The sequence below is a fragment of the Schistocerca serialis genome, chromosome 1, assembly GCF_023864345.2.
Source record: "Schistocerca serialis cubense isolate TAMUIC-IGC-003099 chromosome 1, iqSchSeri2.2, whole genome shotgun sequence".
Classification (NCBI taxonomy): domain Eukaryota; kingdom Metazoa; phylum Arthropoda; class Insecta; order Orthoptera; family Acrididae; genus Schistocerca; species Schistocerca serialis.
The window spans coordinates 833,344,974-833,365,439 of NC_064638.1; the positions used below are offsets into that span (position 1 = coordinate 833,344,974).

Genomic DNA, 20,466 nt, shown 5'->3' on the forward strand with positions numbered 1-20,466 from the left:
TGTGTATCTGCATCACTCTGAAAACATCTGCACAACAATGCAAACGTTAACGGTATGCTCTGTGTGTATTCTCTGGTAGCAAATTTGTTCCATTCACACGAGATACTTACTGCTGACAACAATAATGCTCAGTTTAGTCTTCGGCCTAATGCTTGGGTTCAGTGCTGCTCGGTTCTGTCTCCGGTTTAATTTTCTCGCAGTGTTAGTTGTACATTGTGATACACACGGTAGGGACAAGTATATTAATGAAGATTTGGCGTATAGGCATCCCGCACAGTGTTCAATGACCCACTAGAAGAGCGTCACAACCCTCTTCTGAACGGCAACCACTTCACAATATACTTCTCCAAATTGTTTCGTATCAAGGTTGTTGTGTTACTGTGTGCTTAGTGTATAGAAACGCCGGCCGCGGTGGTCTAGCGGTTCTGGCGCTGCAGTCCAGAACCGCGGGACTGCTACGGTCGCAGGTTCGAATCCTGCCTCGGGCATGGGTGTGTGTGATGTCCTTAGGTTAGTTAGTTTTAAGTAGTTCTAAGTTCTAGGGGACTTATGACCTAAGATGTTGAGTCCCATAGTGCTCAGAGCCATTTGAACCATTTGTATAGAAACGAAGGTAAATGGGATAACAAACCGAATATATCGTAGGTACATTATGACGCTGTAACGAGCTACCAGCGAGCACGAGTTTTTTCTACCAAAATACCCACGAAATATCTCAAAACTGCGTCCGAAATTTTATTGGCGGAGTTCGGTTTCAGTTCATGTAACTTTTTTTGAACGCACGTGACGATCTGCATTTAGTCGTTAATTCATGCATGACAGGTATAGCAACGTAGAAAGGAAACAGCATGGAACGACAGGCTCAGCTGAATCTCCCATACACTAAATAGTGCAATTTTTCTTTCTTTCTTTCTTGGGGTGTTTGTCCCGATTCAACGCGGGGTCGGCCGTGTTACTATTGATTTGGCAGTGTTAACTGCAGAGGGTGGCCAGATGCCCTTCCTGGCGCCACCCCGAACTCCCCCAGGACGGAATTAGTGTTCACTAGCTGTCTGCGTCTAGTGTAATTCATGGAATTATGTGAACGTTTTCAAAGGTCTGCGAGTCGTGTGACTGAGGCGGACCGTGGGGACCAGCCTAGTATTCACCTAGCAGGAGGTGGAAAACCTCCTAAAAACCACATCCATGTTGGTCAGCATACCGGCCCACGTCGTCAATGCGCCGGGAGGATTCCATCCAAGGCCGGCGCGCCTACCCGAGTCCAGGAAGCAGCGCATTAGCGCTCTCGGCTACCCTGGCAGGTTAAATAGTGCAATAATACTGTGCTAAATACAGCGGTAAGGACGATTTAACAGTCCACGGGTGTACTGTCAGTACCTGGTGTCCCTGTTGGACACTATGGACTGGCAGTCAGTAAGTATGAGTGATGGACCCACGAGTCCACTGCAGAATGATACAATGAATGGTTTTTGAAGTGAGGTAGTTTGCCTTGTTGCTGTGGCCATGCAGTTCACACCTATCACAGCACCAGTCGGACATCTGGGCAGCGACACGAAGATGTACTACCTGACCACGATATTACAGCATTTGGACCCCTGCGGCCGTTATCGGAAACACGCGGTGGCGTAACAGTAAACAAGTTCAGTGGTGACTAAGGGAAACGCATCGCTTTGTGAGTGATTTCGAGACAGTTGTGCAGATATCAAGTGGATCAGCGAGTCATCTTGGAATACCGCGATAGAAATACCGAAGTGCCTTCACTCGCAGGTACAATAATAATGTGGTCGACTAATAATTTGTTCCTCGACACACTGTAGTTTGCTACCTCAGGCATGATTTACACCTGGTACTTGTAGATGTTCTTGGACGCATTTTTATTCAGGTAACGTATTTGGCCCTCGCTGTGGTCATTCGTGCATAGCCTTTTAAGTAGTGACGTGCCGCTGTTCACAACTGCAGGAATGCAGTACGTTTTGCGCCTGTGAACTACTTGATGGCCATCCTGCAGGTGAAACATTGTCAATCCTTGCTGTAGGAATGCTGTACATCTCACACCTATGAACGTTTTCCTGTAGATGCGGGTCCTTCCTAATGTCCTCTGTCGTGATGCATCTTTTTTTTCTTCTGGAGGCATGCTGCGCATCCCTTGTGCAGTACCGTAACGTGTATATACGCTATTCATCGTCGCAAGCACGTTCTGCATCTCGCACGTGATGAACATGTAAAAGATGACTGTATGGTGAGGTGTAAGGGAGAGTACGGTACTTTGTGCAGCGGGTATCTGAAGGTAGAGAAGTTGACGACTTTTGGCCACAGATGCCATCTTTAGCGTCAACAGGAACAAGAAGATGTGCGCCATTTGAGTTATGGATGGCGTGAGGTAATAAGCAGCCTAGATTCTTATTATTTTCAGCAAAGAGGAAGTAAGAAGGGAAGCTTATAGTTATTACTGATTTGTATTTATCTGGAATATGTTATTAAAACCTGTAATTCATTATATGATTGCACGGATTTGCTAACAGTATAACAAAGAGAATCTGATCGTGTTAGTATTAAATGGTAGACTGGGGTAATGGTACGGTAACAGAGGACACGTGCTCAGCCCCGTTGAAAGGAAGAGGAAAGTAAGGAGTGAAAACAAACAATAGACTGGGTTCTAGAACAAGAAGGGGATAGCTGAACGAAGGTGCCTTAAGGAGCAGCCAGAGCAGGTGAAAAGGAAAGCCAGGTGGCAGCAGGTGTAAGGAGGAACGATCAGAATCGTCGGAGGTATCGCATGTTTGAAGTATTTGTGATGATGACAATGACGATCATTAAGATAAAACAGTTTACTGGTGTATTGCAGTCACTGCCTATAGTTAGTAAAGAACTTAATGTGTGATACTGTATCTGTAGACAAGCAAGTTGTGGTCCAGGTGTGTTGGGTGCTCCGCATAGGAAACATCCCAAGACTATGTTTTATAAATGCTTATTCAAGAAAGGAACGTTTCAAAAAATGTTAAAATATGAAAATAAAAATGATTTCAATTGAGACCACCTCTGGTTGTATGACGGTATGACGTCCAAGTTGTCATTTGACAATCAAAACTGCTTTATGCGAACGGCAGCAATTACAGTGCTGCATTGAGGGAGTATCGCTAACTGAAAGGTCTGAGGAGAGGCCCAATGTCGTTAATTGGTTTAAAAATATCATAATGAAATTCGAAAGCACACGTGAGCTTGGTGTGGCACCTGAAGGAGGAAGTGTCCTATCCCGGTGGAGGTTACTGACGTGGTTGCTATTGCTGTAACTGAGCATGCAGCTAAGGCCCCTGCACTGTCACGAGGAATTGTCCGTACGATGACCAACAGTACGGAAAGTTTTGAGGTCTATTTTACACTAGCACCAGCAGAAAATCCAAACGGTACAGTAAGTGAAACCTCATGATCCGCAGCAACGTTCTGAATTTGTTCTTCGGTTTCTCGCACGGATCGAACTTGATGACATGTGGCCGGGCAATATTCTATGGAGTGACGAGGCACATTTTACACTGCAGGTTGCAGTGAATACACAGAACTGCCGAAGCTGGGATACTGTTAAACCGCATGTTGAACACGAAGAGCCACTGCAATCGCCGTATGTGAACTGTCTGGTGTGGATTCACAAGTACTTCTACGGGGTGTTCAAGAAGTCTCTCCGCAGTGCCGTACGATTGTTAGCCGCGCGTGTCGCATGCCACAGTGAATATACCGAAATGAAACTCAGTGAAATACAAGTTATTAATTTATTGAATATTCATTTTTACTTACAAATATTCACATTAAATGTTGAAGGTGTCCCCCCTGTTGTTGAATACACAATTCAATTCGTCTAATCACATTTTCCAAACAAAAGCTGTAACATTTCTTCTGTAACAGAAGCAGTGAAAGTGGATATTGGAGTTTTCAATTCATCGATGGATTTTGGACGGTTTTTATAGACAGTTGCTTTCGCTACACCTCAGAAGAAAAAGTCAGTTGGTGTTAGGTCGGGCCAAAATCCCTGTGAAATTATGCGATCACCAAAAACATCAGCAAGCAATGACATTGAAACGCGAGCTGTATGAGCGATTGCACCATCTTGTTGAAAATAACCGTTCAGTATTTTACTTAACACAAGTTCTCTTATGAATGGGTACTGAATATCACCGCAGTATCGTTGTACGTTTATTGTTTCGTTGAAAAATATGGGACCCACAATCCGACGTCTAGAAATTGCAATTCAAACTCCTATTTTCACAGAATGAAGTGGTTCCTCATGAATACACAATGGATTTACAGTACGCCACATACGAGAATTTTGCGAGTTCATGTGCCCGGATAAATGAAACCACGCCTCATGAGTGAAAAACGTTTCATTAAGAATATCCCTTCCATTTTGTTGAACGACATTTTTGAACCATTGACAATAATGCAGTCTCTTGCCATGATCAGTATTTTTCAGTTCTTGCACGACTGTTATTTTGTATGGGAAAAGTTCTAATTTTTTCCTTGCAGCTCTGTGAGCCGTTCCGACACTAACCTCGATTTCCTGGGCGAGTTTTCTTATTTACTTGTTCGGATTCATGGACATTTTATCGGAAATGTCGAGTAGTTTATCCTTAGACAAAACGCTAGGACGATCAATTCTCGGTGCATTTGTCACTTCGAAATTTGTTAATCAAATCTCGCACAGTATCGCGATGTGGGAGTGTTGTCTCCGGGAAAACTGAATTAAATGTTTGATGAACTGAAACTCTGTATTTACCGCCAGGTTTGAACACTGGTTCGACTAAAAGCACATGTTCTTCAATGGTTAGCATTTTAACAGTGACAAAAACGAAACAAGCGAACAAAGGAACTAATCTTAAACGTTCAACACGTAACGTCACACACCAACGATACTACTGACGCTGACTGAGACAAACGAAACAGTGAAATGTTGGGAGAGTCCACTTGAAGGGAAGTAACCCAGACAGGCGAACAATCATATTGCACGCGCGGCTAACAATCATACGGCACTGCGGAGAGACTTTGTGAACACCCAGTATTATCAGTCCGTTATTCTTTCACGAGAATACACCCAGAAGGTCCGTCAGATGGACTGTGACGTCTGAACATTACCTAGATCTCCTTGTACAGTATGTAATTCCTGCTTTGGATGAGCGAAACTGCGTGGAAATCACTGTTTTGATGCAACATGGGGCAACATCTAATGTCGCTTCGCCCAGTGCAAGATCTGCTTAACGCAACCTTCCACAAACGTGTTATCTCCAGAGGTTTTCCACACGCAGGGCCTGCAACAACACCTGATCTGAATCCACGTGACTTTTGGCTCTGGGGATATCTAAAAGACAGCGTTTATCAGGGACACATTCGGTCTCTATCCGATCTGAAGGCCAGTATATAGGAACGCGTTTCCCAGATTCCACCGGAACCGCCGCGAGCAACTGTTGAATGGCTCTGAGCACTATGGGACTCAACTGCTGTGGTCATCAGTCCCCTAGAACTTAGAACTAGTGAAACCTAACTAACCTAAGGACATCACAAACATCCATCCCCGAGGCAGGATTCGAACCTGCGACCGTAGCGGTCTTGCGGTTCCAGACTGCAGCACCTTTAACCGCACGGCCACTTCGGCCGGCGAGCAACTGTTGACCACATCGTTGTACGGATGCAGCATCTCGACGACGTCTCCGGTACTCATTGAACAAATTGTGTAAACGGCGGTTAGTATTAAAATCAACATTATTCCTGTCTCACTTCTTTGACCCTTTCCTTAAGGTAATTACATACGGAAACATTTCTGTACGTCTTTCTTGATTCACAGCGCCACATTTTCACCTTGTGGCCTCAATTGGAAGTAGCTTTTTCAGTGTAAATCGGTTCTACATTAATGCATGAGAATATCTACCAAGTTTCGCTGCCATGTTTCCTTGCCATACGGTAGTTATAGCCCCCACTCGACCTCTGTGAGTAGCCGCACTTTTAATTGTAACCAACCCGTATATTATTTCTGCAGTCGTGCAGTGCATCTCGCCATGGCGAAGGCACATGTGACACGGAGGGCGGACACACGGTGCTGATGTGCTGTGCTTGGTGTGTGCAGGCATGCTGTGCAGCTCGCACCTGTGGGGCTACCTGGCGGACACGCGCGGCCGGCGCACCGTGCTGCTGCTGACGCTGGTGGCGGATTCGGCGTGCACCGTCCTCTCCAGCTTCTCGCACTCCTTCTGGCTGCTGCTCATCTTCAGGTTCTGGAACGGCTTCTTGTGAGTACCTCCTGGTTCCCTCATACTGGCTATAGCTCTGTATTTTATCTAGACTGAAGTCATCATTCACAACCTTGTCAGTTATTGCCACAGTATCGAGTTAAAACTAACTGTCTGTAAATGTACTTATCGTCAGTCTACTGACGAATAAAGTAGAGGTAGGTTCCCGAAAAGTAAGAATATAGTTTCCTAAATTTTGTGCTGAAATTCTTACGTTATGAACGTTTGTTCTTAGTAATTTAGTTGTGTTCGTACGTTGCGCCCGGGACAGGGTGCTACATTTTGTTTGGCAAGAAGAATGTCGGGTCATGAATCTGGTTATGTATCTGAATATAATCATATTGAGGCTGAAGCTCTTTTGTCTGTGTTTCCTTTAACAATAACACATGTTTTTTGGGTGGGGTCCGGCCGGACGGTTTGGCCGAGCGGTTCTAGGCACTTCAGTTTGGAACCGCGCGACCGCTACGGTCGCAGGTTCGAATCCTGCCTCGGGCATGGATGTGTGTGTTAGGTTAGTTAGGTTTAAGTACTTCTAAGTTCTAGAGGACTGATGACCTCACATGTTAAGTCCCATAGTGCTCTGAGCCATTTGAACCATTTTTGAACCATTTCTTTTGGGTGGTGTCCGCCTTTAGCAAAACACAAATTTGGTTTTTTGTCCCAGATATGTTTCATTGCAGTTGCAGCATCATCAGTGGTTTTTTTATTATTGTGCCTGTTAAACATAAGGAATGTTCTGTACTGTTTAAATACATGTAAATATTAGTTTCTAAATCGTAATTACAGATTGTTGAAGAGTACATAAAATTGATACCTTCTCACCCCATAGTGTGTTTTTCTGCTGTATTACGTTTTTACTGTGTCTGTTGTTCTTTACATTTTGTCACCTGCAACTATATACAACTTAATGTAGGCAAAATATTTACGCAAAAACGTAATGTAAATAGATCACACACACACACACACACAACCTTTCACATGAATTATTAATCTCAGGCATAGCCGTAACAGTTTAGAAATCGTAATTCTTGCGTAAATATTTTGCCTACATTAAGTTGTATTTAGTTGCAGGTGATAAACTGCAAAGAAAAACAAACACTGTAAAAACGTAATACAGCAGTAAAACCACGCTATGTGGTAAGAAGGTATGAATACACAATTTTATGTGCTCTTCGAAAATCTGTGATTACGATTTAGAAACTAATATTTACATATATTTAAACAATAACGAATATTCCTTATGTTTGGCAGCCACAATAAAAAAAAAAAAAACGACTGATGATGCTGCAATTGCAGTGAAACATATCTGGGACAAAAAACGAAATTGTGTTTTTCTAAAGGCGGACCCCACCCAAAAACAAATGTTATCTTAATATAATGACCCAATGACTTTTAATTTTGTACTTAAATAAAACTTAGTGAATTAAGAAACATAGGTTTTACTTGTTACCTTTAGCTTACGGCTTTTAGGATGTTTTAATTTAAGAGCGCCGGTTTTACATGATCGGTGTTTTTGGGAGCCAAGCGGTTTACCACGGACAGGAGTCATTTTGTTACAATTGATTTCGTTTGCTTCCAAGAGAGATAACACACTATCCAGCCACATTAACGTGATCGCCTATCAAAAATCTGAATAAACTGCTGTGAGACATGCAGAAAGAGAGTTAACGATGTTCTGGAAGGTAACTACAGGGATGTGCAGCCATGTTGACTCAGTGCCGTGGCCAGCTGCGCTATGTTACTCGATTGAGGAGCCATGACGCGCACAGCCCGATGGAGGTGTACCTACAGATTCTCGATTGGGTCTAACGTCAGGGAGTTTGATGGCCAGGGAATACAGTAAACTCATTCTGCAGCTCTTTGCACATATGCTGCGTGCTGCGTGACACATTCAATTGTCCTGCCGCTAGATGCCATAGTGCCGAGGGAAAACAAAGTGCATGTAGGGGTGGACATGGTCTCGGAGAATAGATGCATACATATATTGATCCATTGTGCGTATCAGAGTGACAATATCACCACTCAGAGAATGCCCAAAGACATTCGCCAGACGATAACGTCTGTCCTCCTCTCTGTAGCTTCCTGACGATCGTTGCTGTGCCATAAAAGCCAACAGTCATCTGTCCAATGAAGCGTAAAACGTGATTCGTCTGAAAAGGCCACCTGTAGTCACTCAGTGGGCGTCCCCGACGAACAGCAGTCAGCAAGGTCACGTGAACCAGGCACCTGCTGCAGAGCCCCATTAAGCAGCAATGTTCGCTGAACGGTCGTTGAGGAGGCATTGTTGGCAGCCCCTTTGTTCACCTGGGTGGTCAGTTGCTCAACAGTTGCACGTCTATACGCCCGTACACATCAACGCCGCTGTCGTTCATCCTTGTGATGTATGGCCTGTGGTGCTACACAGTTGCCTCGGCGTCGGTTTGTATAGCGAAATTTTGCCATGCACGGTGCACTTTAGCCACGGCGGCAGGTGAATAGTTTTCATACTTAACTGCTTCGGAAATATTTCCATCTTTGGCCCGAAAGCCACTGATAGTAACCTTGTGACGTCAGATAAATCGCTCCCTTTTCACATTACGACAACGACTGTAGTATTTTCTGTATCCACCGACACGCTTTATGTACCCTTCACTTTACAGTGCTGCCGGCAACGGCCTTGCCGTCGTTTTAACACCGATTCCCGTCACATCATCGACATTAAGGGCTGTCGGGATTGGCCGGCACTTGGGTGGTTGACCGTCTGCGTCTGACGTGACCGTCTGCGTCTGACGAGCGCTGTTGACAAGCGGAGTGCACTCACCTCTTGTGAGGCCAAATGAGAAGCTACTTGACTGCGAAGTAGCGGCTCCAGTCACGAAAGCCGACAACGACCGGGACAGTGGTCTGCTGAGCATATGCCCTTCCATCCAGTGACGTCTATAGGCTGAGAGTCACACTGCGTTCGGTTAGCGCCGTTGGGCATTCCAAGGCCTCTTCAGACGGAGTTCTGTTTATTGTGCTGCCACCAGTGAGTTGCTATTGCATGTTGACGTCGAACATAGGCGATAGTCAGATTAATATGACTGTCCTGTATATTTAATACTAAAATTAATTTGCTATGCGAAATGTTCATCAACGACTACATCTAAATTTACAGATGTACTCCAAAAGCCACTGTACAGTGCCTGATGGAGGATACGTCACACTAATATTAGTGATTCTGTGTCCGATTACATTCGCTTGTTGAATGAGAGAAAAATTACTGTTTCTATACCTTTGTATGCGACCTAATGTCTGTCATCGTATTCACGTGATCCCTATACGACATATGTGATGGAGAGAGCATAACAGTTTTCTTCGAACACAGGTTCTCTAAATTTAACCAACAGGATTTCGCAGAAATTAAGTCATCTTCAAAGGGTATCCAGTTCAGTGCCTCGAGCATTTTTGTTACACTTCTGTATGGATTATATCAAAATGCTACAGTCCTAGCAATATATGTCTGGAACCTGTTAAGCATGTGGAGGCTGTTATTTTGTAGCACAGTCTGTGCAGTGGTGTATAATTAAAGTAACTGGGGGTCATAAACAATTCCAAACTGATTTGTTAATCGTATGGAATCAAATAACTCTGTACAAAGACCCTTAAAACGCTATGTATGATCACTAAGAATACTTTGGGACTGTGATTCTTGTGTACGGATGCGAGCCGCGTTGGTGGCACTTCGCTCTTGGCTCCAGGCTGTGATGGCTTCAGTTACAAAGCTTGAGGCTGCATTGGATGGACACCACTGTTGTGGGCCGGTCAGGGGGATGCAGCGGACGTCCAGCACGTCAGAGCCCTCCGATCGGTCCTCACTGGTGGCCAGCCCAGTTACTGCTTGCACTGAGTTTGACTTCTCCCGTGTGGTCGAGTGGGAGGTCGCACCAGGGCGTAGCAGGCGGTGAAAGACTTCCCAGGGGGCCGCACATAAGGCCTCCCTGGTTAGTCTGTCTGTGCATGACACTGGCGCTGAGGCAGATCCAACCGCCTGTCTTGTTTCAGAGGAAATTTCTCAGCCTGCAAGAACTGGACAATCAAAAAGGGTGGAATTACTGATAGTTGAGAGACCCAATGTGAGGATCGTTATGGGGTCCATTAGGGACATGGCTGCCAAGAACGGAAAGAAAACCGATGTGCACTCCGTGTGCATACTAGGTGGAGTGATTCCAGATGTGGAATGGGTCCTCCTGGATGCTATGAAGAACACAGTGTGCAGACAACTGCAGGTGGTGGCTCGCGTCGGTTCCAATGATGTGTGTCACATTGGATCAGAAGAGATTCTCTCCAGATTCGAGCGGCTAACAGAAGTGGTAAAGGCTGCTGGTCTTGCTTGCGAGATAAAAGCAGAGCTTACCACTTGCAACATAGTCGACAGGACCGATTGCGGACCCCTGCTACAGAGCCGAGTGGAGGGTCTGTATCAGAGGCTCAGACGGTTCTGGGACCGTGTAGGCTGCAGATTCCTCGACGTTGGGTTTCGGGTTCGGCTGAATAGGCTAGTAGTTCACTATACGTAGGAGGCGGCTACACGGGTAGCAAGGGCTGTGTCTCGTGTACTGGGCGGTTTTTTAGGTTAGTGGATCTCGCGAAAAACAAAAAGGGCTTCAGTCACAAAGGGTACAGCCGAGCACAGGAAGAACGTAGGTACAGGAACCATCGGTATAACAGTTGTAAATTGTCGTAGCTGTGTTGGGAAAGTACCAGAGCTCCAAGCGCTAAAAGAAAGCACTGATGCTCAAACCATTATAGGCACTGCAAGCTGGTGAAAGCCGGAGATAAGCCTAGCCGAAATTTTTGCGAATAACCAAACGTTGTTCCGAAAGGATAGGATAAACACGGCTGGCGGTGGCGTGTTTGTTGCTGTTAGAAGTAGTTTATCTTGTAGCGAAATTGAAGTACATAGTTCCTGTGGCAACCGGAATAAAAAAATAATTGGATCCTTTTACCGACCTCCCAATTCAGATGATACAATTGCTGAAAGATTCAAAGAAAATTTGAGCAGTTAGATCATAAACCCCGGCAAATAGCAAACGGCTGTGAAAACACACTTGACCTCTTAGCAATAAATAATACTGAGTTAATAACGAGCATCAAAACGGATAAAGGGATTAGTAACACTGGGTTGTCGTAGCGAAATTGAATATTGTAACCCAAAATCCTCCAAAAATTAACGAAAAATATACCTATTTAAAAAAGCAGATAAAAATTCACTTGACGCCTTACTGAGACACAATCTGCATTCCTTGCAAATTAACAGCATAAGTATAGACCAAACGTGGCTTGAATTCAAAGAAATAATATCGGCAGCAATTGAGAGATTATACGAAATAAATTAACAAACGGCGGAATTGATCGTCCTTGGTACACAAAACGTGTCAGAACACTGTTGTAGAAACAACGAAACAAACATGCCAATTTAAACAGACGCAAAATCTCCAAGATTGGCGATCTTTTACAGAAGCTCGAAACTTAGCACGGACTTAAATGCGATATGCTTGTAATAGTTTCCACAATGAAACTTTGTCTCGAAACCTGCCAGAAAATCCAAAGAGAATCTGGTCGTATGTGAAGTACGCTAGCGGCAAGACACAATCAATGCCTTCTCTGCGCGGTAGCAATGAAGATACTATCGAAGATAGTGCTACCAAAGCAGAGGTACTAAACACAGTCTTCCCAAATGCCTTCACAAAGGAAGACGAAGTAAATATTCCAGAATTCGAGTCAAGAACAGCTGCCAACAAGAGTAACATAGAAGTAGATACCGTCGGAGCAGTGAAGCAACTTAAATCACTTAACAAAAACAAGTCTTCTAATCCAGATTGTATACCAATTAATTTCCTTTCAGAGTATGCTGATGCAATAGCTCCATACGTAACAATCATACAGCTTACCTTCATTATACAGTAGTATTCAACAGGGAACCGACATGCATTAATATTGGCTAGGCACTACGCGAAATCTAGATTTGCCAAATAAAACCTGCAAAAAAAAAAACAAAAACAAAAAAAAAACCGGACGACTGATTGCTGCGCTCTATAATTGATAAATCATATACAACCGTTCTCTCGAAGAAAGATCCATACCCGAAGACTGGAAAGTTGCCCAGGTCGCAACCAACATTCAAGAAAGGTAGTAGGAGTAATCCACTAAATTACGGGCCCTTATCATTAACGTCGATATGCAGCAGGATTTTGGAGCATATATTGATTTCGTACAGTATTACCTCGAAGAAAACGGTCTATTGACACAGACTGTCAATAAGATTTAGAAATCATCGTTCTTGTGAATCACAACTAGCTCTTTACTCGCATTAAGTGTTGAGTACTATTGACAAGGATTTCAGATTTTATTCCGTATTCCTGGATTTCCGGAAGACTTTTGACACTGTACCACACAAGCAGATTGTAGTGAAATTGCGTGCTTATGGAATATCGCCTTAGTTATGTGACTGGATACATGATTCCCTGTCAGAGAGTTAGCGTATCGTAGTAATTGACGAAAAGTCATCGAGTAAAACAGAAGTGATGTAAGGTATTCCCCAAGGTAGTGTCATAGGCCCTTTGCTGTTCCTGATCTATGTAAACGATTTGGGAGATAATGTGAGCACTGTTATGGATTGTTTGCAGATGACGCTGTCGTTTATCGACTAGTAAAGTCATCAGAAGATCACAACAAATTGCAAAACGATTTAGAAAAGATGTCTGTATGATGCGAGAATTGGCAGTTGATCCTAAATAACGAAAAGTGTGAGGTCATCCACGTGAGTGATAAAAGGATCCATTAAACTTCGGTTACACGATAAATCAATCAAATCTAAAGGCCGTAAATTCAACTAAATACCTAGGAATTATAATTACGAACAACTTAAATTGGAAGGAACAAAAAGAAAATGTTGTGGGGAAGGCTAACTAAGGACTGCGTTTCATTGGCAGGACACTTAGAAAATGTAACAGATCCACTAAGGAGACTGCCTACACTACGCTTGTCCGTCCTCTTTTAGAATGCTGCTGCACGGTGTGGATCTTTACCAGATAGGATTGACAGAGCACACCGAAAAAGTTCAAAGAAGGGCAACCTGTTTTATATTATCTCAAAATAGGGGAGAGAATGTCACTGAAATGATACAGGATTTGGGGTGGACATCATTAAAACAAAGGCGTTTTTCGTTGCGGGGAAATCTTCTGACGAAATTACAATCACCAACTTTCTCCTCCGAATGTAATAATATTTTGTTGACGCCGACCTATTTAGGGAGAAACTATCACCATGATACAATAAGGGAAATCAGAGCTCGTACGGAAAGATATACGAGGTGTGGCTAGAAAAAAACCGGACTAGTACTGGTGAAACAATAAAACAATGCAATAAGGCTGAAAGTCGCGTGGCCTGTCACGTGACTCTCGCTCCGCCTACTGCTAGAGTTTCATCTGCCTCCTGCACTCAGTCTGCCCGTGGCGTCTGTTTTAAGTAGTTGACGTTTTGTCTGTGCGTCGGAAAATGTTGAGTGTACATAAAGAACAGCGTGTTAACATCAAATTTTGTTTCAAACTAGGAAAATCTGCAAGTGAAACATTTGTAATATTACAACAAGTGTACGGCGATGATTGTTTATCGCGAACACAAGTGTTTGAGTGGTTTAAACGATTTAAAAATGGCCGCGAAGACACCAGTGATGACACTCGCACTGGCAGACCATTGTCAGCAAAAACTGACGCAAACATTGAAAAAATCGGTGAACTTGTTCGACAAGATCGCCGTTTAACAATCAGAGCAGTGTCTGAGTTAACAGGAGTTGACAAGGAAAGTGTTAGGCAGATTCTTCATGAAAGTTTCAACATGAACAAAGTGTGTTCAAAAATGGTTCCAAAGTGTCTCACAATTGAACAGAAGAAACGCCGAAGAATGATTTGTTCTGACATCCTGGAAAACATTGAAAGTGATCCCACCTTCTTACAAAATGTTATTACTTGCGATGAATCGTGGTTTTTTACTTACGATCCCGAAACTAAACGCCAATCGATGCATTGGAAAACTCCTGGTTCTCCACGACAAAAAAAAGCACGAATGTCAAAATCGAAATTCAAGGCAATGATGATTGTTTTTTTTTTGACATCAAAGGGATTGTGCACATTGATTGGGTACCAGAGGGACAAACAGTGAATCAGCATTACTACATCAGCGTCCTGGCTACCCTACGTGAGCGAGTACGGAGAAAACGGAACGATTTGTGGAGAAAAAAGTCATGGATCCTTCACCAAGACAATGCCCCAGCTCACAGTGCGTTGTCAGTGAAGACGTTTTTGGCAAAACACAACATTCCCATCTTAGATCATCCACCCTACTCACCTGATTTGGCCCCCTGTGACTTTTTTCTTTTCCCTAAAGTCAAGTCAGCTTTGAAAGGAACTAGATTTGAGACTGTTGAAGCAGTAAAAGAAAAAGCGACGGAAGTAATGTATGGACTTACCGAAAATGATCTGCAGCATTGCTATGAACAGTGGAAAATTCGTATGGAGCGGTGTAGAGACCGAGAAGGAGAGTACATTGAAGGAGATAACATGAAATTGTAAATAATTGTAAATAAATGTTTTTTCCAGCATCAGTCCGGTTTTTTTCTAGCCGCACCTCGTAGGTGTTCGTTCTTTCCGCGTGCGCCGGCCGGCGTGGCCGAGCGATTCTAGGAGCTTCAGTCTGGAACCACGCGACCGCTACGGTCGCAGGTTCGAATCCTCCCTCGAGCATGGATGTGTTTGATGTCCTTAGGTTAGTTAGGTTTAAGTAGTTCTAAGTTCTAGGGGACTAATGACCTCAGATGTTAAGCCCCATATGCTGAGAGCCATTTGAACCATTTTCCGCGCGCTATACGAGATTGGAATAATAGAGAACTGTGAAGGTGGTTCGATGAATCCTCTTCCAGGCACTTAAATGTGATTTGCAGAGTATACATGTAGGTGAAGATGTATCATGTGATGACGAATCGCTAAGCGGTTTAAAATCCTTAAAGGGAAAATAATAATTCTACCATCACGAAAGGCGACTGGTTACAATTATTTGTGGAAACCGTCTCAAAGTTCCACACCCGTAACGGATAAAAGATTTATTCGATGCTTATTGTCATGCCTACTTGATAAAGACACCAAACGTGGAACAATGCTTTGGAATTGTTCCCACTAGCGTCTTGCACGCTCCGTCATACTTCGTACAATGGCTTACGAAGTGTAAACCTAGAGACAGATCTTCATTTCAGATGAAATGGACTTAACCAGAATCGTTCAAGCAATACTAAGTTTTCCATTTGCCTTCCCAATATGGATTTTATGTGTTTGTTCCATTTCATATCGTTTTCTCGTATCAATCCTAAATGTTTAAATGATGTGCTGCGCCCAAGATGTTCACCTCGAATCTTGTAATCGGATAATATCGGATTCTTTCTCGTTATTTTTTGAATTATGTTGTATTTATGAGCGTTTAAAGAGAGTTTTCTTTCATTACACCAAGCAGAAATATTGCCTAATTCTCTTTGCCTTTCTTTACGATCTTCCAGAGACAATACTTTTCTGTACACAACAGTGCCTTCAGTGAATAAATTGATAGTGCTGCTGAACCTATCTGATAAATCTTTTGTGCATGTTGAGAATATCACATGTTCTGTTACACTTCTTTGATTATTACGTGATGATGGAATTCACCGTGGCTATCCTGACGTGAGGTATGATTATTGGTGACTTTTAGTGAAAGGTGCATTAATATGTGTCGATAATCCTGATTGTGTTTCGATGGGCGATGTCGCAGGAATCGTCGCTGACCGTAGGTGACAACTTTACAGTGACTGTGGTGTGTGCATAGAGAGCACAGGAAGACTGCATGCGTTTACGTTCTGAAAAAGTGAGCAAGCTGGCACGAACTAATAACTATAGAGGGTGACTGTGTAAATGGGCCAAGTAGACCAGTTATTATGGGGTGTGTGCATCTGATCATGTTGGCAAAAAGTGTGTCCTTTGATGGTACAATTTATCGACAATACAAAGATTTTGTAAAATTATCGACATTCATACCTTAATGTCGTGTATCGAAAACATCGATACATCTTCTGTTATATCGGTCTTTTATCATTTCACTTCGCACATACACTTACTGGATGCCGGGTGTAAGTAGTTACTTGGTTTTCTCATATCCTGTTGAATAAAGAAGCGTAACGAAGATGCATTACGTACGTATATCCTGTATCACATTGTTGTTGTTGTGGTCTTCAGTCCTGAGATTGGTATGATGCAGCTCTCCATCCTACTCTATCCTGTGCAAGCTTCTTCGTCTCCCAGTACCTACTGCAACCTACATCCTTCTGAATCTGTTTAGTGTATTCATCTCTTGGTCTCCCTCTATGATTTTTACCCTCCACGCTGCCCTCCAATACTAAATTGGTGATCCTTTGATGCCTCAGAATATTCCCCACCAACCGATCCCTTCTCCTAGTCAAGTTATGCCACAAATTTATCTCCAATTCTGTTCAATACCTCCTCATTAGTTATGTAATCTACCAATCTAATCTTCAGCATTCTTCTGTAGCACCACATTTAGAAAGCTTCTATTCTCTTCTTGTCTAAACTATTTATAGTCCACGTTTCACTTCCATTCATGGCTACGCTCCATACAAGTACTTTCAGAAAAGACTTCCTGACACTTAAATCTATACTCGATTTTAACAAATTTCTCTTCTTCAGAAAAACTTTCCTTGCCATTGCCAGTTACATTTTACATCCTGTGTACTTTGACCATCATCAGTTATTTTGCAAAACTCATTTACTTCTTTAAGCCTCTCATTTCCTAATCTAATTCCCACAGCATCACCCGATTTAATTCGACTACATTCCATTATCCTCGTTTTGCTTCTATTGATGTTGTATCACATTAATAGACAAAATCTCGGCTCATCTATAAGCCAAGTACTTGAGCATTTTTAATGGATTCATTTTAATTTCTTGGAGTTATACATATATTACACGAATAAAACATATTTCTGTCTCCCACACTATATCAATGTCCAACAAATCGGCTAATTCTTGATGTATTTGAAACTGCCCAGCCGGTGAAAGTCAAGTCTCTCCGAACTTTTGGAATCGGAAAGTTTCCAACTTGTCTGAAGTCAGTCCTGTGTCTCCATATATTCAGTTCGACTATCCGATCAAATGCATGTGTGTGAATTGTTGCCTGGTGTTAAAGAAGTGACGAATTGCACCTGTCGTTGGCTTTTTAATGTATGATTTTAATTACTAAGGTAATCTAGTTGAAAACAGTGTTGGGAAATAGCAACATTAGCGTTTTTTTAAGTCCAACTTAGTATCTAGGTTCAGTGTTGGCTGAATTCAACAGCAGGTTGATTCCTAAATAAACTTGCGTTGTGATTCTATGGAAGGCCCATTTCTTAAAACTGAAACTTTAATCATTTATGTTCAGAAATGTTCAAATGTGTGTGAATTCCTAAGGGACCAAACTGCTGAGGTCATCGGTCCCCAGACTTACACACTACTAAAACTGACTTATGGTAAGAACAACACACACACATCCATGCCCGAGGGACGACTCGAAACTCCGACGGGAGGGGCAGCGCTGTCCGTGACACCGTGCCTCTAACCGCGCGGACACTCCGCGCGGCTAACCACTTACGGCTGAATCTGAAGACGACAGCGGATCAGTCGATGCACTAGGAAAATAAATGGTGAACAAGAAGAAATATTCGAAGTACTCTTCAGATTCTGCATTTCTATTGACGTCAGGGGAAGTGTAGGCGCAGAATCAGTCTTGTAGAGACACACTACCGTCAAATTGCACCTGTATTTTCTTTATTTGTTCTTCACGACAACCACCTCATCATTTACAGTAGATATTACAAATGTGTATTCAGCTTCGAAGTATTTCCATAGATTTTCAAAATTTTCTAACAAAAACAATATCCTTTGCTCTTTATTGTCATTTCATTATCCTCGCTACATATGAGCGTGGGGTGTGCTGTCAGTGGATTCAAGTCACCGCTCTTGAGCCATATGAGAGCAAAAGTTTAAAACATACTATAAAATTGGACACAGAGGTTGACAAAGTGAATGATTGATAGAAATAAAGGATAGAGATTCAGTTGCGTAATTTAAAATATAAAAATTTATATAAATATATAGTAATTTACATAAAGTGTAATAATTTAGATTCTGTTTGTTGCTTAAGTAAAAGATTGACACAGATGATATGGCAAATGAATGTTTCACAAAAGTTAAAAGACAAAGGGACAGTAGCATAAGTTAAAAAGTAAAAAGCCAGTGTGGCGATTGATTAACGTAGAGACATACATGAGTGAAATGATGAGTAGGCCTAGACTGCCACGAAGAAGAGTATCATGGGAAAATAACAGTTGGGGTAGCGCGTAAGAGGGTGATTATGTGGGTGGATGTTTGGAGGAGGAACGCGGGAGAGTGAAGAGGGATGCCGTTCGAGTTGATGCCTTAGGATGTGGGTGTCGAGGAGTGGAGAAGAAGGAAGTCCTGAGCAGATGAGGGGGAAGGGTTCTGATCAGATCTGGTAGGATGGGTATATGTCAGGTGGATTTCATGGTCGTGTAACGAAGGCGATTCAAGTTTCGTTGGGAGAGGGTGTGGAGAGTGTGGAGGTGTAGCGATGTGGCAGAGTACCAGAAGCGGTGAGCAGGGGGAAAACTAAGGGGTGGGTAGTGTCGAGTTTACGGGTAACGTAGGATATTCGGAGGTGTTTAAGATGGAAGAGTGGGGGAGAGGAATTTTACAAGTTGGCAGAGAACTCAGGTGGGAGTGGGTAAGCGGATTCGAAATGCTAGACGGAGTGCATGGCGTTCGCGGGTATATCTGTAGGGTGTGATAAAAGGAGGAAGGCGCGGAATCCATGCATTTGTGTAGCAGAGGATGGTTCGGATGTGGGATTTATAGGTGTGGAGGATTCTGGAATAGTTAAATCCCAAAAATAATACTTAGAACCAGTTCTACTTTTTTTTCTAACGTGAACCCACACTTTACTTGTTGGAGACGACATTGGTAGACCAACACCGTTAACAACGATGCATATTCTGTTTGGAGACTCCTGAACCACAGACTGCGACTTAGAAATGCCAGTCGTGTAACAAGCAGCGGCTGTCGTTGCCTTTTGCAGCATCTGCGGGGCGGCGGCGGTGGTGTTCGCGTACCTGGGCGAGTTCCACGGCTTGGCGACCAGGGCGCGGGCCGTCGTCTGGCTGGGCGTCTCCGTCGCCGTGGGCACCATCTGCCTGCCAGGTAGGCAAGGGCTGCTCCTGCTGGCTGCCAACCGGCCACGTACAGTCACTGTTACGTGTTGCATTGCCGTACAGAACATTGAAACGAACACGTTTTCAGCGTAAGAAAGAACAAAAACAGATTTTCTCGTTAGTGTCATTTTGCGCGTACAAGCATGCTGATTTAGGTTTTCCGTGATTTCCTTAAATTACCTAATGCAAATGCCGGGATGGTTCGTTTGAAAGGAGACGGCAGAATTCCATACCCATGCTTCCTTAATCCGATGTTGTGCTCCGTCTTCAGTGAGCACATTGTCGACGGCATATCATGATCGTTCCTCCTTCCACAATACAATTTCACCGCTGTGAAGATTCCAGTAGGAAGTAAATATTCTACGGCAGTACTGCAGACGTCGGTCACGTTTTGTAACCCCATATCAGAATTGCTGACTCGTGTAAACTCAAAGACATGTAACCAAGGCAGTGCGTATGTTGGCTAGGGTTCTTGCGGCTGCATCCTGTCCACACATCTCACCTCAAACTGTGCACTGAAGACTTCGAGTGGTCGCTCCGTTTGCTTGGCGATGTGAGTAGACGTCTGAAATAAAATGAACAAAAAATCTTTTATCAGGAGAGTAATAGGCGCCCCTGTAGCGGCACAACAGAAATTTGAAGTGTGAACTGCTGGGAAGTGCGCGCTATTCATCAGATCTGTCACCGTCTGTCTTTCAACTACTCCTGCACCATATAAATAAATTTATTTCTTGTTTCTGTGTGGATCCGCAGCCTCTAAATACTTCACAGGAGAAAACATCGTTCGTAGAAGGCTGTAAAGTAAACGATCTTTATTTAAACCGTGCGATTAGCTAATTTAGACAATTTGTCATTTTCATGTACATGTGTGATATT

The 20,466-nt window shown here is 43.2% G+C and overlaps 1 protein-coding gene across 1 annotated transcript in view; it reads left to right on the forward strand.

Annotated features, from left to right (window-relative positions):
- The window catches only part of LOC126484850 (synaptic vesicle glycoprotein 2A-like), a 116,375-nt gene that overhangs the window by 40,235 nt on the left and 55,674 nt on the right, over positions 1-20,466 (forward strand). Inside the window, exons 4-5 of the mRNA XM_050108449.1 lie at positions 6,107-6,269; positions 19,458-19,579. Of these exons, the coding sequence (XP_049964406.1) occupies positions 6,107-6,269; positions 19,458-19,579 (285 nt within the window). The remainder of the gene's footprint in view (positions 1-6,106; positions 6,270-19,457; positions 19,580-20,466) is intronic.